The 24,444-nt window shown below is 39.8% G+C and overlaps 1 protein-coding gene and 1 long non-coding RNA gene across 4 annotated transcripts in view; one reads left to right on the forward strand and one right to left on the reverse strand.

Annotated features, from left to right (window-relative positions):
- Positions 1-330: 330 nt before the first annotated feature.
- Positions 331-24,444, reverse strand: part of CUNH14orf132 (chromosome unknown C14orf132 homolog) — a 42,282-nt gene continuing 18,168 nt past the window's right edge. For 2 of the 3 annotated variants that reach the window (XM_051806464.1, XM_051806462.1), the window contains exon 2: positions 331-8,379. In XM_051806464.1, coding sequence (XP_051662424.1) covers positions 8,155-8,379 — 225 coding nt within the window. In that variant the 3' untranslated portion in view covers positions 331-8,154. Of the gene's footprint in view, positions 8,380-11,591; positions 11,850-24,444 lie in introns of those variants that run through there. The other variant, XM_051806461.1, reaches the window with a different exon arrangement.
- LOC127479467 (uncharacterized) lies at positions 8,261-21,176 on the forward strand. Its single transcript, XR_007907576.1, has 3 exons — positions 8,261-8,345; positions 9,850-9,899; positions 20,137-21,176. It is a non-coding gene; the product is annotated as an uncharacterized LOC127479467 (long non-coding RNA).

Raw genomic sequence — 24,444 nt, forward strand, 5'->3', positions numbered from 1 at the left:
AGAGCAATGACACAAGGGTTCGTGGTATAAACTCTTCTGAGTTTATATTTGAAGAAGATGAGACTGCTTTTTTTGGCTCCAAGATTGCTGAGGCACTTCTTGGACTTTGAGAGCTGGTGAATCCATTCCTGTAGAAATAGCCACAGTGTACTTTTCATGCCATATATGCAATAGAGATGGTTTCCCAAGGCTGCCAAATCATGCAGATTTGTAAACAGCAACAAATTAGTGTCAGTGTATCACTGGAGGTAATAATTAAATAACTGCAATTCCAGACTTCTAACTACTCTCAAGTAAACTGAGAATAAAACGAAAAATCACACACCACTATCAACTTGAAGAACTTTATCCAAAACCACGATTTCCATCTGATATTAACAAAACTTTTCATTTTCACCATAGTAAAGGAAATGAACCAATACTAAGTACAGACATAGTGAAAACAGTCAATAACTGGAAAAGAATGTAACAGGAGTTTAAAAGAATACATTTTTGTTAACTAAACCTGCTAATTACAGTAAACTTGGAGAAAACATAGGGCATTTTTAAAGCTGTTTTTCTCTTTACAGATAGAGCTCCACAATCCAAGAACAATGATTACAACAGTAAAGGTTTTCTATAAACCAACCCATATATTACAAAAACAATACAAAGAAGCCCCACAAACCTGATAGTGTACAAAACAGGGTAGCAGAGAGAAAGCACAAGAGAATTAAATTCTCAGGGATTATTAAGAAAAAATAACAGTGCATACTACAGGGCTCCTGTAAAGCTGCTTTACGTGAACCGAAGGACGTAATTTCCATATGACTGTGATCTTGTGTGAAGCACAGTTGCTCCCAGAAGTGTCACTATTTAGCGTATTTTTGGGGATAAATCCCCAAACAATTAGGCAGTATTTGAGATAACTGAAAACCAAACATTATAGGCTACCCCACAAAACTAGCTACCGGATTTATTTACATTAGCTTAACATTTCACTGAGACTTTGTACCCCACTCCTTCCAAATTTCCCAACTTCAGAACTGGAAGAGGACTTAGTTAGAGAAAGAACAAATATTTCTCAGATTAGGTGTTCAGACAGTAGAAAAAATAGTGCAACTGTTTGCTACATTATATACCCTTCCAGCATATCTATCAAAATATTTAGACTCATTTTTATTACCTTCTCACTTAAAAAAATACAGCATTCTGCTTTCTTGCTTGCTTTTGATTAGGAAATTACAGACATCTGTAGATATATCTAAAACAAAACCCCAGCAACCCACAGCTAGTCCTGCACACTGATCCCCTGAAGCAGATGTCAGAAGTGTAGAAGTGTTATTAATCAGGTTGACTCCAGGTGGAGGCAAAGGTCCCTTTGGGTAGAGCAGCGTGCAGGCTCAGGAACGTCGATCATCCTTATGAAGGCAGTAACTTGAGAGGAGTTTTAGGCCTAGATCTGTAAACAGTTCAGTCTTATTTGCTCATTAGTGGGACAGAATTCCTCAAGAAATTCAACATCACCATAATGGCTGCAGCTCAGGCAGCTCCCAAAACAATACCAGCACAAGCAGGAGACCTGGGAAGGAGGCTGCACAGCTCCCTCAGTTTTGTCAAAAGAAGGTATTTCCTCTTGGTCACAATGAGATTTAGAAATGCTCAATACGGCTGTAGCAGCTTGGCCCTGCATCTGAGAAGTGCAGGTGTGACTAGATCGGAAATGGCTTAGCACATTGTGGCTGTTTTTCTTCACTAAGTTGGCATTTAATGGCCTTGACCCTACAATAAATCACATGGAGCTTTCCTATTCTCTGTAATGCCCAAATCCCACTCCCCTCACCTTACCCCACATGCATTACCACTGATTTTGATCTGCTAAAAATAAAAAAGGACTTTGGGTTGAGAAAAGCTCAGTAAATGCTGACTGCAGAAGAGTGCAGTATATTTATAAAATCTGCATTTCTGAAAGGTAACTTTGCATTGTATGGATACTGACAATACAGTTTCAAAGCTTCATGGTCACAAGTTACTATTCTGCTTGGGGGAAACACTTTGCAGTTTGCTAAGGCAGATAATGACTAAGATTTTCCTACATGGAGAGACCTTGTGTCATTGTTCTTTGCATATCACTAACCTTACACTCAGTGAAGGTCAGTCAAGGAGATGGTTAAAAAGGGCTGTAGAACATTGCTGGCTTCCAAATCATAACATGCTCTGATACCAGGAAAAGAAAAGAACACAGAGAAGACAAGTGGAGAAATAAAATGGAGGCAATATGATGGTGACAACGGGTTTAAAGAGATGGATGCCGGTTCACATCAGGATAATTTGGGGAGGAATGAGGCCTAAAGGACTGGGTAGTGAGACGGTCTGTAATTCTGTAACTTGTTTCTGTTCTCAGCCTTTTCAAATCTGGGCAATAGTAAGATCTACTGGCACAAAGCTGATGATTAAAATGAGGTGACATACTCTACAGATGATACTTGACTCATTAACATTCCACGCTTAAGAAACCTGGGCTGTTTTTGCTTTTGCAGGCAGACTAAGCAGATCTTTGGGAGGTAATTCTTATATGTATTCTACCAACACAGGAAGCTTTTTGAGTATTTTCTACAACTGAAAAACATCTTCACTAGTAACCTACATAGGAAAGATAGGATGGGTGGCACAACGTCCCAAGACCTCCCAAAGAGAAGGAGACCATTTGTGCTCGTATGAAAGGGCATTTGCCTTGGTACCAACAGCTCAAGTCTGCATATGTCACACAGGCAAACCTGTCTTCAGAGGCATGTCCTTGAGATGATTAGACACATAACACATTTGAGTTATCAGGGTTTTCTTTTCCAGTTCCTGGCTGTTGTTCTAATTCCCAAAACAGATTACTGCAAAAGTAGGTCTGGTCATGCGTCTCGGTGTAAATGCTCTGGTACAGGCCAGAATGAGATAAAACTGCCATGCACTTTGTTCTGCAAAGGCACATATTCACCTGGAGTTGATTGGGTGGACAATTGGACACTTTCCTTCCTTGTGTCTGAAGGACCACAAACTAAAATAGGACATGGCTAGTCCCTAGCTGTAAGGAGGCCTCTACATGGCCAGAGAAGAACATAGTGCTGACTTCATTTTCTCTATTTTGAGTTGGAAAGACAAAGTAAAACACAAAGATGGGCTATATGAGAAAACATGAAAAGCTAGTGTCAAATTAAGGGCAGTAGGACATTTTAAGGCCTCAGGATGCCTTGATGCCTTTAGGATGTTCCCAGACGAGGGGAAAAGGGCTAACTACATATTAAACCACCCCTATCTTGACCTTATGGTGACTGACCAATGTAGCAGTAACAACAGACCTAACAGAATATGGATCTCTGACTCTTCTTCTGTGAGTGGAATAAATGCACTTGTTTCCCTGAGAATTAGCAAGCTGTGAGGAGGGACATGCTGTACCTGACGGATAGCTCACTTATACTCAGATCTGGCTCAGTCCAGGAAGCCAGTGGGGCTCATAGGGACAGAGCAGCAGTTAATGAACCACTCATCTCTGCCTGTCAGAACCCTCACGTCTGACATTATCACCGGGGACCTGACTGCCCTTTTCCTTTCTGCACATTAACCAGATGAAATTCAATTCTCCAGAGCTCTGAATGCTCCAAAAGCACAGATGCATTTTGAACTGGGATTCTGATTTTTGGTCTATTTACCTCAGATGTAAATCATCCATAAAGAAAGTAATTTTCCAAATTCTACTCTGTGATTAGCCACAGGAAACTCAGTAAAATTACATTGGATAAATGGACAGTGCTACATGAAATTAATAACTCTCAGCAGCCCGCAGAGAAATGTGAAGAGGATATTAACAACTGGAATTGTTTGAGAATAGCAAAATAAAAGCTTCTAATAATAGACAAAATACATAAAACCCCATAGACTAAGGGCTCCTGCTTTCATTTGGCCCCAGACACAAATACATATTTTTCCCCTTTATTTTCAAATAGATGTACCGGATTAGACTATAATGGCTAGCTGCTTCTATTCACTCTTGATTTGGAGCTTATTATTACAGGCTGCTCAGCAGTTGGGTGGGATGCTGATTGCCCTCAAGTCCCAGTGCAAATGAGGATTTTGGGGCAGGGATGTAATTACTTCTCAGATATCTATGTCCTCACTTACTTGCCCACTCAAAAGGTAAATACATTATTTGTAGCAGACAAGTCTCTCTGCTACTGTTGCATCAGTTTCAAAATCTTTTTTTCAGTTTTGCAAGCGTGTTGACACAGAAATACATCCTCCTCCCTGATTTCATTTTAGGAAGATGTTAATACTGTGGACAAGCACAGACTCCTAGTCCTGCAGACAAAAATACAAAAGGAGTAAGTTGTGTGAGTTTCCGCACTCAGTTCTCCTGTCTAATGTGCCATTGCACCCACCTGCATAATTGTTCAGCCATTAGTCTCTTTGCTGTGGTGACTGCACAGCTGCTCTGCTGAGCTGCTGGCTGCTTTGAGAAACAAAGTTCTTTAGAGAGAGAGTTTGATTATTTGGTATACTGCCATAGATCCCTAGAGGCCTTGGCTAGAACAGACTCATTAGGGCACCCCAGCTTGTCTTCCTGCTTCCCATGTCTCATTAGTAACTCTGCAGAGCACATACAGTATTGCTTCTTGTGTTTGTATGACAAAATTCCACAACAGAGCAAGAGGCCTAACACTGCATATAGAAAGTGGTTTGCTTCATCTACTACAGAACAAATTCCAACCAAGGATTTTGTAACTGTTACCCACACTAGACATTTTTATTTAAAGCACAGATCTTGTACAAGTAGAATCCTTCTCTCAGGCTGATACACAAAGTGCTCAGTAAAGCACAGAGCCCTCTTCTTTTACAGAAGGGCTTCAGAAAACAGCTCTGGGGAATGCATTTGGGATTCCTCATCACCCCTCAGCAAGTGACAGCAGCTAGCCACCTGCCTGGCTCCAAGGACAGGAGAAGCTACAGTGCTCCAAGTCAAGCTGTGTTGACAGTTCAGGGTTTAACACATACCTACACAATGAAGAGGTAACATACTTCACAGGACCATATATCCACCATTCATCCACTTCTCCACTCCCCTGTGGCTTTTCTAAACTTAATGATGGATAAGCCATCTTTTTCAATGGTTCAGTTTAAACCTTCCCTAACCTCCCAGAAGACAGAAGTGGTTGTAGTGGGTGAAGCCAAAACATAACATCCAGAAACATGGTGTACATATTGTCACTACTGAAGTAGATCAGAGCTTGAACCAGTCTGACCACTGAGATGTAGGGATCTTTAATACATTTCAACAATATTCCATATAGACCCTCGCATGCAGTATCCTTGTACCTGCATCCTAAAACTATTTTTTTCCCCAGCAGAGGAGCTGCACAGTTAGTGTGCGATTTAGGTATGAGACAGGAAATGCCTGCACTTGCTGCTTCCACCCAGCTTGCCATGTCACCCTGTCAAGCCAATTACTTTAATTAAAGTTCTGTCCGGCCCTTCTTGACAAGTCAGTCTCTAATGATGAAAATATGTATGACGATGATCTGGATTCAGGAGGCGAAACTCATTGTTTTCTAACACTCCTACTATTACTATCAATTTCATATGAAAGTAGGGCATTTTCTTTGGGAAAAACAACACAAAAGTGTCACTCAGTTTCATTAGCAGAGTGGTTGTTCTTTGCTCTTCCCACTCTGATGCTTTTCTTCATGGTTGAAGAGTTTAGTTCAGTGCTCTGGGAAAGAGATGCAAACATTGCTAATTGCATTAAGATTAATATTCAGGAAATTTAAACAAAGCACTCCACTGGAAAATTCATTAGGCAGTAGAATAATCCCACTGGGCAAGTACCATAGTGTCAAACTGGTTTTAATCATGGTGGAAATGTTTTGCTCTTTATGCAAAAACAATGCTTGCAGGCTTAAGTAGAGAGCCTACAAAAACACTGAGGGAAGTTGATGAGTAATTGATACAATTACAAAGGCAACAGAATATTAGAAAATGGTTGGGGACAGGACAGTACATTAAGTAATATTTTCATGGGTCCTACATGTTCATACACTAGACCTTGTCCTGCTTGATTCTGCACTGGGAACTTCTCTGCAGCTTTCCAGCCTCATTTAACAGCTTTCTTCCTGCTCAGCAAGGAGGGGTATAAGAACAGTCAAAGTACACTATTTATGCAGTTCCCCTGTTTTTCACTTTCCTCTGCCTATGAAGGAATCAATAGCTATTTTAGCACTGTGGAAAACATAATTTTTCTGTAATTCTTAAAACTAAAGCTATTTTGTTAGACAGAATTTGCTTTATTTCTCTCTGATTTTCTAGAACTGGGCTTCTCAAACTTTACCCCAGCACAGGTTTTGTCTATCCTCAACCATTTTCACAAAATCCTGCCTCCAAAGAGGAAAACAACAACACGCAGAGAAGCTTGTCATTGTTTTTCTCAGCCTCAAAATAACTTAGTTTCTTTTCTCCCCACTGCTATCTCTGTTTGCAACTACACAGTGACTACTGAGTGGTTATAAATACTGATTTGGGGCATGCTGCTTTGATTCAAGTAACTGTCCACCAGCCCTGCAGGAAAATGGGTTTAAAGAGAAAAGAAGAAAATCCAAACCTCTCTATACATTCAGCAGCTCTTAGTCCAGCCTCAAGCTCAGTGGCAGGCTAGTGTCAAAAATAGTCTCTGTGCCTGAAGACAAGGCATTCTGGAATCAGGGTAGTAGCTATATGAGACAGAAAACCTAGACAGTACATGCAGACATAGAAGAAGAATTTGTCTGCTACTCTCAAAGCGTCATTTTATATATTTATGTTTAATTTTTAAGGGGGAGGAGGGAGATTTTCAATAGAGTTGATTTTGTTTCTTTTCCTCAAGATTTTATATTTCTCAAGCAAATAAGGTTACAGTTTATTTTGAAAAGATACAGCTCTTGAAAAGGAACTGCCTATAGGAACAACACAATGAAAATATTTTCCCTCAATAGAACAAATCCAAATAATCAGAGTCGTTACCTACAGCAGGTTATATAAAAATAATTTCCAGAATCCTCACCAGAACCCAGTATTAATTATATATTAATACTGAAATATAAGCACTTGCATATCTGTCACTTATAACCTTTTTTGTGTTGTTTCTACCCCATGACACACCTGATTGATGTATTCATTCCCTTGTGAGTGCATAAGTGTCCAATCTTTCTTTCAATTTTATCTTACTCATAACCATCAGCCTTCCCAGTTTTCCCACATTCTTTCATTAGATTAATAACCTTATGAAAGTATAGAGCTGCTGTAAGAAATCTGGACTACACTGAAATGAGATGAAAAGCATGGCATTAAGCCTTTGTTTCCTGGAAGGGACAGAAATACAAACCACAGCAATTCAGTACCCCTAGACAGAAATGGGAGTTTGTGCTGCTGCTCTGTTTATCATTTCCTCCCCTGGAATAGGGAGGGTCTGCAGAGTAGCAATAGCTGTGCCTTCTCCTGAACAGACAGGTTCAGCATCAATTATCAGCTCTAGTAACTGGTACTGGAAGGCAAGTCCTAGATAGCTGCCTCTGCCTGTCAGAGCTCTAAGACCCATGATTTTCAACACAGCCTAGGAGCAAATGCACATGCTGAAGACTCACACATGAAAAACCTGGACTTCATCAGAACCAAGCCAATGCCAAGTATTTAATCCACCTAGAAAACTAAGATGTCCAGAAAACATGACATGGAACAATTCCATACAACATTATATCACAGTAAAAAAATACACAAAGAAAGAGCTGACAAACAGTAGAAGAGCTGCTAGAAAAATCTACAGTAGAAAATAAGCACTTTCTAAATAAATATCACCTTCTCTGTATTTACTACACCCAAGTTGATCTCTCTTTTATTACATTTCTATACAAAACTGATATTGGCTCTTCAGTTAAAGTTCTCACTTCCATACAACTTGCATCCAAACTTTCTGCCATGAAGATTTAACATGATTAACTTGCATTTCATTTCCATAACCGTGGCAGCACCTAATCAACAAAGTCCCTACCTATATGTATTTATATTGATATACATGTATATATACACACATACATACATACATACACATGACAAATACTGTTGAAGTTTTCCTCTCTTCCAGTGCTTATAGTGACAGTCATCCTAGAAGGTGAAGGCATACACCACTCCCACAACCACAATATTTCCAATTGTTGCTATTATTGCAATCCATAACAATATGGCATCATTTGAAGAACGGGATGTCTCTTCTGGTGGATTCTGCATGGACGAAGCTGCATGGACGTTGGCTGATGAGTTAAACAAGGAGTACTCTGTACTAAAGTCCTCGTTGGGTGAGTCCATAAAGGCTCCTCCCATAACAGGAAGCTGTGAAGAAAGATACGGCAAAATCAGACTGTGGGCTAAAAAGTGCTTTTGCATTGTCTCAAAGTAATAACAAAAAACTAATCATTAGCTAACCTGCAAAATCACTGAGATTTCATGTACGTGGTGCTTACCTGTCAGGAATACCACAGACACACACAAACACTGTACAGTGTCTCTCCCATTTCTGTCAGAGTCAATATTATTGCAGAAAACCTACATATATTACATGCAATATATATAAGAGCTAGCATGCAGGCTCCAATTCAAACTAAGTAATCACATGTATTTTGAAAGAAGTACATCTATATGCAAAGTACTCACATACCAGAATCTAAGTTTATAACGATATGATTGTGACTACCAGCAATGGTATCATAACACTGCAAGACATGCAAGCACAGTGAGGATCTGATGCAGAGAATTCATTCTCCTTTTATGTATTAGTCAGAAGCAAACCCTTGGTTTATGTAGAGATCATGCAAAAAGTTCTTACTGTAAAACAGGTGGAGTGTACTCAGTGCACTAACTTCACCTGCAGAACACACCACTGCAACAATCCAGGATTTATAAATCTATACAATGGGAAACTTCAAACTGGATTTTGAAAGGCTCTCTTGTAAAGAAGTAAGTGACAGATTTCTAGCAATTATCCCACCCCAGACTTCTACCGGGAAGGACAAAATTTTTTTGGTGCTCTTAGTGGTTTCTCAGCGGTACTAGAAAATGTTCTCAGTAAGACAGCTGTTATTCAATACAATATGGAAAAGCTAAAGGAAGAAGAAATTGTTTAACCTTGTCCTTACACATGTTCTAATTGTCTTCCCAACTTTATCCTAGATCAGGACACATATTCTTCCTGATTCAAAAACTATTTTACTTCTACATAGTGCTGTAAAATTACATCCTTCTGCAAATGATGAAAGGCCTTGAGGGGAAGCTGCATGACCAGCAGCTGAGGGCACTTGGTCTGTTCAGTGTGGAGAAGAGGAGGTTGAGGGGAGACCTCATTGTAGTCCACAATTTCTTCATGAGGGGTAGAGGAGGGGCAAGCACTGATCTCTTCTCTGTGCTGACCAGTGACAGGACCCAAGGGAATGGGCTGAAGTTGTGTTAGCAGAGGTTTAGGCAGGATATTAGAAAAAGGTTCTTCACCCAGAGGGTGGTTGGGCACTGGAACAGGCTCACCAGGGAAGTGGTCACAGCACCAAGCCTGACAGAGGTTTTGGACGATACCCTCAGGCATATGGTGTGACTCCTGGGGAAGGTCCTCTGCAGGGTTAAGGGTTGGACTCGATGGTCCTTGTGGGTCCCTTCCAATTCAGCATACTCTGTGATCCTGTGAAATGAATGGGTCCCTCATTCAGGCAAGGGAAGGATAACTGCTGCAGAACTAAGACCATATACAACTAAAAAAGATTCACACAAAAGCTTTTTCTTTTATCCTTGTCTCTTGTATGTTTGGGAACGCAGAGCTGGAAGAGTCTCCCCTGGCTCACTGAGTGCAGGCTCTACAGTCTCATGTAAGTATAGGACATTGCTTCGGAAAAAGCTGCAGAACATGTACTTCACATATCTGTAAATGCTGAGGACACACACTTCTGAATATCCTGTAAAAAGCCAAAGATCTGCTTAGCAACCACAGGAACTGCAACTGTTATGTACTGTAGAAAGAGATAAGCAGTGTGGGTGTGCTATAGCCCCAAGTCTCTTCTTTACTGCATAACTAAACTCCTGAAGGACTGTAGTAGGTAGGTAGGCCAAAGCCATGGCTTTACTGGATTAAAAAGAAACAAACAGAGCTGTATGCATATATCTCTCTGCCAGCTTGACCAGAAGGAAAAAATTCCATCATACTGACAAGTGGTTTGATATTGAGCAATGAGTAAAAACTACATATCAGTGCATCCTACCTACATTCTCCTTCCTTTCAGATTTGGTAGGAGTCCAGGGCTTCAGGGAAAGCTGAAAAAAAAGTCTGAGAATATTGTCCTTAAAAAACACCCTCACTGCCACACCAACCAACCTTTCCTTCTTCACAATGGTTTCCACACTGCTGCTGTCACCTTCCAACCTTTAGACACAATTACGGTCTCCTGTTTTACACCCTATTTGTTAGTGCTGTTGGGGTTTTGGTATTATTCTTCACCTTTCTCAACAGGGTTCTCTTCTACAACTTCAACACTACTGCTGAAGGCACCACGGCCTATGAGTAACAGAGGAACAAGCTTTGCCTTCATTCAGCCACATCAGAGAAGGCTGCTATATCCTCAGCCCTAAACTATCATGCCCAATACTCACTGGGGTGAAAAATCAATCTCTTTTAAAACCCTGTCCTTCAGCTTCTGTGTCACATTTTGACTCCTCCAGTAACCTCTCCCTTTGGTACCAAACTACATTCCTTCTGGCTGTGTGCAGCTATGCTATGGAGGCTACTGAACAGGACAGGATGTGATGATAAACCATCTTTCCACAGTGTTGGCTGTAATCTACAGATTACAGTAAAAAAATTGAGAATTTTGAGAATGAAGTAATTTTTTTTGTTTGCCATGCATAACAGAGATATAAAAGACAGGCTCTTTTTCAAAGTTGACTACTGAACAAATTTCATCTGTACTAGAAAATATTATGTCACATTCAAAATTAAACAGAGAATGATGAAACAGTGCATATGTCATACTACCTAATCCACATTAAATAAAATTATATTTGATATCAAATATGATTAGACAAAAGCAGTTCACAAGAATTCAAGCAGGAAATTGCAAAAGTAGTTTGATACATTCTTCCTGCATCAAAGGTTTTGTCCTGTCAGTTTTGACACAGTGTCCTTTAAAGAGAATAAGACCTTCCATTTCCAAAGCCCAGCTTGATGTTTTGAATCCAATTCCATCAGTTTTTTTTATGTTGGGATTTGATAAGGAAAACATTTCGGTTTAATCAAAATTTCTTTTTATGTAGAGATTGCCATAAAAGGCAATTCTGACTTCAAACAGAAGTATATTTATGCAGCGATGATGCTACTTAACAGTTATGGAGACTCTGAAGATCTTTGCAGCAAATGATGGCCATACATTTACTATACTGGCAGCAAAATGCTCAATCAGAGGTACTTGCCTCCTTAGCAAACCATTTTAAGGGTATCAGCATTTAGGATGGTCAAGTCTGCAAAATCTTTCAACTGGAACAATCATCCAAAATACAAAGGTACACACATATCTGCATGTGCCCAAGACAGTGAACACTGTTCTGGTGAGTGACACCCATTTTTGGGGCCACACATTCTGTGCTCTCAATGAGTAACTTGAAATGACAAGCTTCCATCCTGTTAGTCCAGCTGGTGCTGTCACAAAGGCAGGGAGCATCCGTGTAGCAGCACAGCTACACAGTACACTGTAATTTATGTTGAATATGAATCTCCTTGTACTGTCTAAGGCTCAAACAAGCTGTCTGCACCATCTGAGGGGAACACGTGGTGAAACAGCTCATCTGAATCTCCGAAAACCTTGAGGTGACCTGATAAAAAGCACTGACATTCAGCACATGGCACAGGCTCTTTCTGTAAAACTGACTTCCAGTTTTTTTGTTTGTAGGTCAGTAGCACTTCACTAAAGATCTGGAAATAAACCTTACTGCCAATTTCCCATTTGGACAAATCATCTCTTACTAAAATGTGGATTCTCACTGCTAAAATGGCCTCCTATAAGAGCACAGGAATGGCCATATGGTGTCAGACAGAAAGTCCATCTCCCTCGTGTGTTAGCTCGAACTGTGGCCATAAATAGATGCTTAGGAAAGAGAACAGCACAACAGGACAACCATGTCTGATATTTCCCCTTAAGAACTTACAGCCTCCAACTGTTTTCAGCTTAGGAGGTTCATAAGCCAGATACTGCTGCTATGGATTTAATAACTTGCAAAGAATTTTGCTACCATGAACTTGTCCAGCCTCCACCTGAGCTCATCTGAAGCTGAGCATCCTTCTCAGTCTGGCCTATTAGTGCCACTTAACAGTCAGAGTTACCCAGTGATTAGAGCCATGAAATCATCCTTGGGAGATATGCCACCTCTCCATGGGAGAGAGAGAAGCATGGATGATTAGTACCAACTGCAATCTATCATTTTGGTAGATTAACTTCAGTGAGATGAATCTCATCCTCAGTCTTGATGTCTTTGTTCTCCCAAAATGTACAGTATTTTCCCTCTGCAGTCTTATTTGAGATATTACATTAAAGACTGTGAGACCTTCACACTCAACACTAATGGGAGTTGCAAAGTGCCTGTGATTAACAGCAGGCTAAGTTCAGACAGCCTGCAATGCACTCTGTGACTGCTCTATTTTTCTGCCCATGCCTCTACAAAGCAAATATATGCCAATTTGCATAATCCAAAACTTTCACCCATGTCACTGCCATTACAGTGACCTGCAGTCTGTTTTAGCCTCAGAGGGTATTTATAGTTCGGGCAAAGCTGTGCAGAGCCTCTGCCACCCTCTCCAAGAGCACTGGGCAAGGAGGCCAGGGCAAAGGGTTAACTGGGAAACAGTGAGGGATATGACAGGAGCAGATGGTGAGGGAGAATGCTGAAGCACACTGTTTGAAAATTAAACTCTTTTCCTAGTGACTATGTCGACATTGTTAAGCAGCACTAATAGTACATCGCTTGCTAAATGGCTTCTGGGACTGGCAAAGAAAGAATTGATATCATTAAATAGCAACAGGCAGAAAACCAAACAGCAAAATGTCAAGTGGTAATGAGAACACCCACTGCGCTGAATACCTCCTACTGACATGCCTTCGGGTCACAAGGAGAACAAGGCTCTTGAATAGTTACATGATACTCTTTGCATTTAGCAGAAAAATCCTATCTGATAACCAAAATGATTAATAAGAGGAACAAACAACACATCAGGCATCAGTCATTGATACTCTAAAAATGATAGCTTTCTTAAGTAGCATCACATAAAATTCATCCCTTAGCAATAACATTGCTCCATTTCTTTAAGAATCAGGTGTCAGTCATTTCTTCATAGTCAGCTAGGGAAGTGTAACAGCTGCTGCTACCTTATTGGGAACCCAGGCCCAGCATAGGTGTTTGAAAGTGTAGCTGAATCTTCTACTAGGCATCTTCCAGAAACTAAGAAACCTCAGCAGCAGCTTTAACAGCTATGCTGTATCTTTGCCCTGGCCTCACCAACACCACTCTAGGAATGGGATGCTGGGAGGTAAAATGACACCCCAGCTCAGGTGTTGTTTTGTAAAATCCCTGTTGCTACTTCAGAATATCTGACTTTCCAGTGTTTCATTTTGGTTAAATTTCAGATTGCATATTTTTACATGACAGTATTGTCTGAATACCTAAAGTGAAATTATTATTTTCTTCTGCCCTGGCAGAGTGTGATTTGCATTGCATATTTGTGTCTGAAAATCTTCCACCTGCAATCACAAATCAATCTAACACAGTTGCTGAAGGTAGCAGCAATATGCAGGTTCACAAAAGCATCACAACAACATCTTAATTCTTAAGCTCTTTTTAAAGAAATGCTTTGTACTAAGGAGATACCCAACATAACCAATATTCTCTCCACACTAATTCTCTTGTGTCTCACAAAACCACGCATATATATATTCTCCTCATCTAAAGCATGCACTGTAGATGAAAATGTCCTGGCACCTATTGATTTACTGCTAATATCTAGAGAATATCAGAAGAACCAAGTTCTTCTGTACACCATCTGCCTGAATACCACCCTACTGTTTACAATGCAAAGACCGGGTCCACAGTGACAATCGAGACGGTTGTTCCATGTTCACTGCAAGTGGATTAGTTTGAACACATTAAACCCACACACAAAATTAAACACCACCTAAGGCAGTCTCTTTAATTTAATTAAATAGGCCTAATTCTGAAGAGGGAGGGTCCATGCAAATGTTTTACAGTTAACTTCAAATTCTCATTTTAATTAATTCAGTTTCCTGCTTCACCCTGAAATCACAGACTTAGGTTGACAAGCTTTGGAAAAACAGCTGCTTATTTTCAAGATAGAGTTGTCAAAATGTTCACCCTACCAGTGGCAACTGAAAATTTTCACTCCAACTTGGAAGCATCAGGATTTCATCTGTTATTTTAATCTTGTTAAAAACATTCCATTATATCAATTCTACCAATCTCTGCTTTTCTTCCAATTCATTATATTCCTAGGACCTGTGTATTACTTCCTCCACTGCTTCCCCAGACCATGCTAGGCTAGATACTATGTCTTCATCCTTTTAGATGATATCAGTATTCAGAGTTGCTCCTTATCAGCAGTATCTCAGACGCCAGAAGTTCAAGCCTTGCTGTTGAACCACACAAAGAGCTGCCTTCAACAGGTGTCTAGGAAGAAACAACCCAAGATGTTCCAAGATGCTGTAGCAGAGACTTCAATGCTGAGTTTGCTCTTGGCTGTAGAAACGAGTTTCCCTTAACTAAGGAACTGAGCTCAGGTGGATCATTGGCCCCAACCTACCCCTTAAGTGAGCACACATCCTGTGTGCAGGTTGGAGCACCTCTCTGTGGAAAGTTCCTCTGCTGAAAAAGCTGCAAAAAACAGTGTAAATAACTGGGATGAAGATAAGTGAATTTTTCACTCTCATATTTCTGCATAGGCAGAATCCAAGATGCCCTAATGATAAACACGCTGTGATTCCATTCCTGCAATTTACATCTGTCTAGTGCCTCCTTGAAATGGCTTTTATTATTTCAAAGAATCTTACTGCTTTTAAACTATTATTCTCAACCAACTGCTGTTGGATTTCATCTTCCAAAAATGTTGACTGAGAACAAACAAAAGCCTTTCTAATTAAAAAACCTGACAGTAACTGACAAGTCTCAAAGGAAACAGAGGAGTTTTTCATCCTATTCCTGGTCCCAAGAATTCTTCCTCTCTTTCCATGCCAATGCCAGCAATGATGCAACAAGTAAAAGAGCATGCTTTGTCAGAGTTGAACAGAAATACAAATTTGTGTGAAGAAGTTGCAACTGTAAGTCACACATAATTTTTATTGTGAATCTGTATACTCTCAATTGGAGGGAGTGGTGAATATCACAAAAGCCTGCAGGATAATCAAGTGGATGTGCATTAAACTATCTGAATGTCCCTGGAACAACTATTAAAGCAGCAGCACTAGCTGATCTTCCACATAACTAATCCAACTGATGTCCATCCTATTGTGGACACCACACTGGGGAAGTAGAAGATGCCTGGGTCTTGTACAATTATAACTATCATGCTTCCAGGAGAACATGCACACAAAAGAAAAGTATAAACAGAGGGAACCAGAAAGACAAGTATTTATCACAATGGAAGAACTCAGAAGGAGGCTATAAAACCAACCATCAATGTTATAATGAGTAGAAGCTATTAAAATCTGTTTATAATTTCCAAAAATGGCAAAACAGAGGACCCTTTCACACCATGTGTAGTCATACTGGGAAACTCAGAGAAAGCAGGAATTCCTTTAGAGATAAGAGCAATCAGTTTAATACAGAACGTGATTCTGGAAGGGCTTCAAACAGCAAGCCCTTGAGTTTAAACTCTTTAATCATACATTAAAAGAAAAGGTACTGATTATCCCACCTACTGCTTCCAATATTTTTGGCATTGGTAACTTCAAAGCCAAACTACTGGATTTAACTGGGCTTAATGGTCTCCTGCTCTGATCCAGGTTGGCGATTTCTTTCTGGTGTCAGAGAAAACAAAAAAAAATCCAAATCAACCAACCAAAAAAACGAATAATCTGGGGGAAAACAAAGGAACAGTGGTTTGGACATAATGTTTTGATGTCTCAAGGGACAGTTTTGCTCTAAAGACACAAGTCTGTATCACTGACAGAAAGCAAGCACACATCTGCACAGTATCAGTGGCAGTTTCAGTTCTTAGGCAGAGAATAAGTGGTTTTCCATGCGTCAGAGGACAATAAGAGTAACCCAAGCTGATTGTAATGGCACTTCATATCTGCGTAAGGAAAAGGCATTCCCATCATAAACAGAAAAGCCAAATTATGAGGTGTAAGCAGAAACCACAAAGCAGTGCTCAAGAACAGATGTATAGAAAAAAACTGAATGAAGCCTAATCCCATTTCTCAAAGTGAAAAAGGGCTGCACAGGCTCTTCCTCCACAGTGACTTTTGCAGCCATGCTCATCTCTGACAAAATGGTGATGCCTCATTATCAGTTTACTGATGTGGCCAAGGTATCTTGAAAGCAAAGAAAGGGCCTGACCTTCATATTCTTTTGATTTTCCTTCTGATCCTTCACCCTTAGGCTGCTACAAGATGCTTAGGCTGTTCCTGGGGGGGGGAGAGATGGGAATTGGCAGACATTCACAGTAATGGAAGCAATGACACAATTTCAAAAGTAGAACTAGTTCCAGATGAAAAATTGTTTAAATCACTAGTCTTCAGGCATGGGCAAAAACAACAATTTTGTAAATCACTGTATCCTCCAGTATCCAGTAATCAGGATGCTTTTCACAAACACTAAAAGAATTTCAAGGGGCAAGTGTTAGGAGCTCAGACTAGAAGGATGCAAAATTTTGGACATTATCTTATTCCTCTAGAGAAAAAATAACTGCACAGAAATTCTTCTATGTTGCATATGCTGACCAATGCTCAAACCAAAACCCAGGAGCAATAAAAAAACCTTGCATGCTCCTTCAATCCCTGCTACACAGCCTATGAAAAATTAATTGGCTGAGATTTAACTAAACCACACTAACAGGCTTAGCTTTATTTCATCACAGAAATTACTTACTATTTCATGCAGACTCAAAAGCTTTCAAACTATAGATCACATATATCTTATGTTACACAGTGATGGCTGCACTGCAAAGACAAGTTGGGATACATTTGTCTATTGAGGGAATTAACTGCTACCATGGCAGCTCTGATACAAATGCCTCATTTTCAGCACCTTTGAGACAGCCACCTGGAATCTGCCTTCAAATATGATAAGAGTTAGGTCAGTCACCGCATTATAATGCAAACAGACTAGGAAAAATACTATCCTATGATGGCTTCCAGAGAGTAATTCTCTCATGGAAAATACTGGCAGGCATCCAATAAAAAACCTCAGAAATGAAATTAAAACAATTTAATTGATTCAATTTATTACATAATGATTATTTTCTGAAGTTTATATAGCCTATCAGACTCTGAAAAAACAGAGGAGAGAGAAAACTGGTAATGATGTATAAAATCTTATTTTGGCTATACAGCATTTTTATCCAACATTTTTTCCTATTTATTTTTTTCTTTCCCTTTCACTTTCATGTTGTATTTCATCTTGAAAAACAAAAAAAGGTGGGAGGACTATTTATTTAAGGCTATTATTATCAACATTTTTGCTTGCTTACTTGGCATCTTGTTCAAGACACACAAGAAGCCTGAGAACCAACAATGTATTCCAGTTGAGATGGACAAAAAAGGAGAAAAATCTGACACAATGTTAGGCCTCTTTATGTCTGGAGACATTAAGGGTACTGGGCAGCACAAAGGTCAAGTAAAATAGAGCAGCTTCCAGAAAGAAAGGAGGACTGCCAAATGTTCCAACTGCATACACTTCATTTGATAGAATACCAACATGTGTCAGGTTGGCATACATCTTGATCCCATAAGGTTTGAATAACCTATAGACTGTACATTCCCCTCAACTTATTCTGTAATGCCTCAGTAATGGTTTACACCTGAAGAAAAAAACCACATGATGTGCTTAAAAACTAATGCTAAGAGTGATTAGTAATTACCTGAGTGAGTCAATCACACAATACACACGAGAATAAAAATTAGAAGGTGAAATAATGTTGACAATTTCCTAATTTCTAGTATTCGAAGAGCAGTATTCATCGGGCTAAGAAAAGTTCCATCCAACATAACTAACTGTTGCAAATCATGAAGAGAATAAAAGCTCAATCACATGTAAATCTTGGGTGCTTAATAGCTCAGTGCCACCAGACAACTATTTCAAACATCTAGGATTTACAGTTCCCACAGCAGAGCCCAAGGAAGAGAAGTAACATGTGTTTCTCATCCCCTTCGATTCAAGGTCAGCAGAACAACATGAACACAATTCACAAATGCCTTAAAACAAGTCTGGATCACTTTGCTTTGAATCAAAAGAGAAGCATCCATACGGGACATTTCACTGTCTCTGTGAGGGGGGCAGAAACCTTTATCAAAGTGTGACAACAGCCATCATCAGAGCCAAATATTCCATATGTTCTCACAAACCCAGATTCTCACAACCTAGGTTTTCTCATGTATTAAGACCATCAAGGGATGATTAAGTGTGGCTGAACTAGACAGCAGCTGATGACAGCTTTATCACGCCAAACCAAAACAGAACAGCCAGGCCATCTGTGTTTGTGTACTTATGTTTAAGATTGTTCAAACAGCTCAGAGCACATTACAGAAAAAGATAATAAGTTATACATTGATTCTTTTTCTCTAGATAAACATGCCTATATACGTGTAGGCAAAACAGCACTCCTTAGTGCCTGACGTATACACAGGAGGGGCACAAATCTATGTATAATTTATTATACTTCTGTTTGTAATTCGATACTTGTGCTTTGAACACTTGGGGCTGCACAGGATAATTAAAGCCATGAATATGTAACAGTTTTCCTCAGGAATGAACGTTTTCCTACCCAAAAGTGATTTCTGTAAAAGCTTGTTCAGTTTTTCTTGTGTTATGGAAGGCTGAGCAGGGAACAAAGAAAATAAAGTTAAAATGTATTTTATTTGAATATTACCCCCATTTTACTCAATGGAATATTAATTATGGAGTAGCTCACTACCAGCCTGGAGAACTAGAACAGTCTAGAGAGGACTGATTTGGTAGTCTCCCATGTCTCATAGAAGATGCAAGTTCACACTTCCCTGGTGTCTTAGGATCCAAGGGTGTTTGCAAAAATGTTTTTAAAGTACATAAACAGGAAAGGAATGATATTGTCCCTGAGCTTGACAGCTGTCCCTGAGTCTGCTGCAATTCAGGTACAGAAGAAATCACCACCACCAGAAGAGTGTACCAGTTGAAAAGTCTTTCAGGTAAAAGTTGTTGAAAAGCAATCAGAGAATGGGCTGGCTCCAAGGCCAGGCAGGATTTCTCCACAGCCTGAGAGCCAAAGTAAATACACAGACTGATCTGCAAGCTGAAGTTCAGAGCCCTCTGAACTTTAGATGGTCAAAGTAACCAAACAGCTAAGGGATACCTCGGTGCTTAAAGATACGAGGTTCAGACTGAAGCAAGACATGTACACCTTAGACACTTGCATATGCACATCCATGACTACACACACAACTTTGTGGTGGTCTCTTGCACCTACAGATGCAATTTTAAAATAATCGATCTGGTCAAAAGCAGTCTAAGATTGAGAATAATTATCAACAGCTGGAACACAAAAAGTAAGGTGAAATACTAGGCAAATGAACTGCACCAAAATCCCAAACTGTTTTATTAAGGCCTGAGTACAAGTCGTACAAAAACAGTTTCAAAAAGAAATGCCTGGCAGAAGCACTCTCAGCCCCAGGAGATGTGCATGCACATGGCAGTGCAGTTCTGAACAGAAGCGAAGAGCTGGCTGTGTTCTTCAGTCCAAGCTTACACACTCAGATTATGAACTCACTGATCTAGATTATAATACTTTTACCCACACTGAGGTTTTATTTATGACGCCTTTTAACTCGACTTAAGTAAAATATCACAATCTCATTTTATCAGGGCATCGACGAGTGTGTTGTTAAAAGAAGAAATGACAGAGAAGACAAAAATTGGAGCAGTCACAAAGATTCTCACTGAGGAACCAGTGGTTCTGATACAAGTGCAGCTCACTTAAAAATTGAGGCTCGCTTAAAAATCCCCGCATCATTCAGTGCAGCCTTTGAACCTGATGGAGCACCTAATAACGGAGACCTCTTAAAGAAAGTTAACAGGCAAATGAAATTTGATTGGCGCTAACCCTAAAACACTCTGAAGGTTGTTGTGTCTTGGAGAGAAAAACTATATCCTTCACCCCTGTGGCCTGACAGTTATCCATTTACCCACAGAGGGACCCTCCCCAGCCACATGAAGTCATCCAAACTGCAACTCAAGCCCTTTTCAAGCTGAGCATCACCTGTCAAAAATTCAACACAGAAATATTAATAAACATATTAATAAACAGCATGGAAGTTGTTCACTAAAACAGTGACAATATCTAGTACTTGCAAAAATGCAAGCATCCCTTTCATCTTTAATTGCCTGTAATTGAAATGATGGATTGAAGCTGTTCTTTTCAAAAGTATCTCCAAGAGACTTGTGTATCCCACACCACCATTCTATGTCTTGCATGGATAAATCTGTAACACAGCAAGGTACTCAGAGCTCAAGAAGAAAAGTCACAAAGAAAAATTATTAGATTGGATGCCCCAAGAAACAATTAAAGCCATCAGCAAAAAAACCACCATGGAGAGGGGTTCATTCCATCTGGTTTGCCCCTCAGAGCAGTCTCTTTAAAAACATTCTCCAACTTACCAGTCAGTCAAAGGGATGCAAATTTAGGGGTTTAAGTCGGACATCAAGAGCTACCTTGGGAAGACACCTTTTGCTCTCCAATGGAAGTTAAGTACCTAATCTTATGGAATTGCAAATCAGTGCTTATTTGCAAATTTATGCAAAAACCTTTTAATTTGTTAACTGCTGGAGTAGGAACTTATTTCCTACTGCTATTAGCACATTTAAGATTTCAGAGTTGCGGTAAAGTAGCGGCACATACATCTAAAATTAACTACACAGACCCATCTTAAATGTAACTAAATCAATAAACTAATAATACAAGGAATAGCAGAGTAAAAGAGAAGGACTTTTCAAATGAATTATAATTTCTTTAAAGCAGTTCTTCGTTTTTGTCTTTTTGAAAGTTCTCTGCAAGTCATGACTGCAATATGAATGATTGTACCTAGAAAGCAGAGTCAAAGTGATAATATCAACATCAGATAATAAACAGATGATCACAATAAACAATGACCACATTCACCCAAGTTAAAATGAGATCAAGTTAAAAAGTTTAAAACATTAGCAATAAAACAAAGTTTTCTCTGTATTTGTTGGTAGAGCTGAACTCAAGTCAACCTTTTACGTAAAGTTTTTCCAAGGCCTAGTAAGATCTTCACGCTCCCTAAAAGCATGGATGCTGCTCTGAGTGCTTTCCTCCTAGCATAATTCAATACCTGATCCAGTTCTCCCTTAAAAATAAACTGGCAATCATGCTATAAGACATTTCCTGACTAGGGAGTCTGTACAAAATCAACCTCTGCATTGCATCCTGCCATTACTCAAAGTTCCACTAAGTTAAGACATTATTTACTAACTGTCAAGTATATAGAATCAATTACAGAATAAAACCACATTTAATCCACCCTGTTGCTCAAACAGTGTCATGGAAATACAACTAAAAAAATGCAGTACATCAATGCAAGACTACTGCCCAGCTTAGAGATTCACCACATAAAAATAAGCTCTAGCTCAGTTCAGGAAAAAGTGACTCAGAGAAGTGTGAAATTAAAATATAATATTAAAAAAATCTCCCAGGCTTGGGTTGTGTGGGAAATGTGCAAATGTCTCTTGAATCTTTTATTTCCAGATTGCTTGTATAATACAAGTTAAGTTAGTGAAACAAACAACACAAATTTAAGAGATTAATATAATGTGGTTTCAGGCCAGTTCCAAACCACATCCCATTACAGTACAACCTAGAAAGCTTGTAGAAGCCAGTGGAAAAGTTCTACTGACTTCCCAGTAGAGACACTACTGACCATAGATAGCCACCCAACTGAAAAAGAATAATGTGACATGTACTGGGTGCCATGGAAAATCAGGCCAATACTCAACAAGAAACGTGTATTTGCATCCTTGCTATTTTCTGAGTCAGTACCTTCACAAACTTACATTTGTCCATGCTTCTTTATTATTTTTTTTTGTGGTTGTTGTTCTTATTTCTTCATAAAAGTTCAGGGGTTTTTTTGGCAGAATGGTTGAGCTCCACTGTGGTTTCACTTGCTTTTAGTTTGCACAAAGCCACAGAGAGGTTCCAGTCATGCTTAGGCACTTTGACTACAGTGTAATTAATTTACAACTATAACTAGTAATTAGAATTCTCAGTGGCTTCTTTATACCAAGAGCCAGTACAGTGCAAGCAACCAACTGCTGTCAGATATCCTCTGCCTATTCAAAGCATATCCATGTCTGCTACGTGCATGAGAAAATCAAAGCACTGGATTCACTGAACTCAGTCCTCCTCTTTGCATTAGTTTTATATTGACATTTACTGCAACAATATACTATCTGTTGGAAACGTATGCAAAAAAATGACACCTGTCTTGATTTATGCTAGGAAACACAGCAGTATAGTGTCTGCCCATTCAGAACAACTTGAAACCAAAAAGTATTCCCCTTGGGAAAAAACTTGAACACATCCAAGAAAGTAGAGTTTCATTATCCTCAAGTGAACCTCTGAACAAACTTGTTTGACCCAGCCTGTAATACAAAACACACTTATATGAAACACACACACAATGACAAACTCCTCAGAAGGACCTCAAGGAGTGTGACTGCGATCCCTAAGAAGGACTGGGTCCCAGTAAATAAAAGAGCAAATGCAGCATGGTTAAACTTTAATTATATTTGGCTCCCTCAAAACAGATGCTCACAGACAGATTTCTGTTTCACCCACTAATGACTGTCATACACAATCATGTCACTGATTTCATAGAGCTGCAGGGCTTACACGCTTGCAGGCAAAACTGACAAGACACAACTAAAGAATATTCACAAAATCCAACACCCTGCTTCATCCAACAGGGATATTCAGATACTGCAGTAGAGGTAAGAGAACCAGACTGGGCCATGCTGCTCCAGAAAGAGGAATAATTGTCAGACTGCTGGTGCCTGTTACAGCCTCTGCACGTTAGAGCAATAGCCCCCCTGACTGTGCTTGGGAAGCCACAGTGTGCTACTCCTGTTCACCCTCTGGTCTGGGTTCCTAGACCATCACCTGCTGCTGAAAGGATAACACAAGGTAGTGATACGAGAAGACTGAGATAGGCAGGGGGTCAGAAGGAAGAGGTGCATCGTAAATATGTGCAGGGGAAGGCAATCTGTTGGGAAATCATATATGCCTTGTGTACCTCACACTGGTCCAGAGTAAACTCCCACCCAAGAAATTTGTCATTCTGATTATTTCAGATACGACCCCCCACAAGATTTTACAGTGGGCCTTCGTCAACTCCATCTTTCTGTTGATAGATCTATTAAGGATGAGATGGGAAATGGATACACTCATTCCCAGTCCAAGGCTGTGTTTCTCAACTTGGGTCTTACGAGCTCAGATGACAACACATCAAAATGCAGCTCAAGAATGGAGCTCCAGTCTGCTGTTGTGCAGCACTGCTGTCATGAATCTCATTTCATTAAATTTTATTGAAAACAACTTCTTGTTCTTGCAGCTTAAACAGAGAAGGAAGCGGAAACAAAAGCAAACACTTCTGTTTCTCCAGTTCTGGGGGTGGACAGAGCCTTAGTGTGACTACACATCAATTCCCACATATATATAAGTGATATTAAACATGTTCTTCAAATACCAAGCAGAGATTGGATCCCATCTGTGTGTCCTAGCTCTGCCCACAGAAGCATTTTTTTCCCCCACAAGGCACTAAATTATCCCAGCACTGAGATACCAAAACCAATATGCATCATCTCAAAGGTGAAAATAGAGCTGGGATTTCGCATGCCAACCTCAGAGACAGAAGGGTTGGTCACTCACCTGCTCAATCTGTAGCAGAAGAGTAAGCTTCCACCTCTCACCTTCCATTAGGACCCATTTTTCTCTATAATCCCCTTGTGCAGGCACTACTTGTGTTTCCCCAAAGGGAAGGTGTTCATTCTTTGAGGAATGCAGAAAAACTAAAGTTTTACTTTGAAAATACCACCAGTGCCCCTTATCCATTGATACACACACTCCCTGTAAATCTCACTAATGCCCATCCTTTCTAT

The sequence above is a fragment of the Manacus candei genome, unplaced genomic scaffold (genome assembly GCF_025592945.1).
Source record: "Manacus candei isolate 608988 ecotype Guabito, Panama unplaced genomic scaffold, ASM2559294v1 h1tg000067l, whole genome shotgun sequence".
Taxonomy (NCBI): Eukaryota; Metazoa; Chordata; class Aves; order Passeriformes; family Pipridae; genus Manacus; species Manacus candei.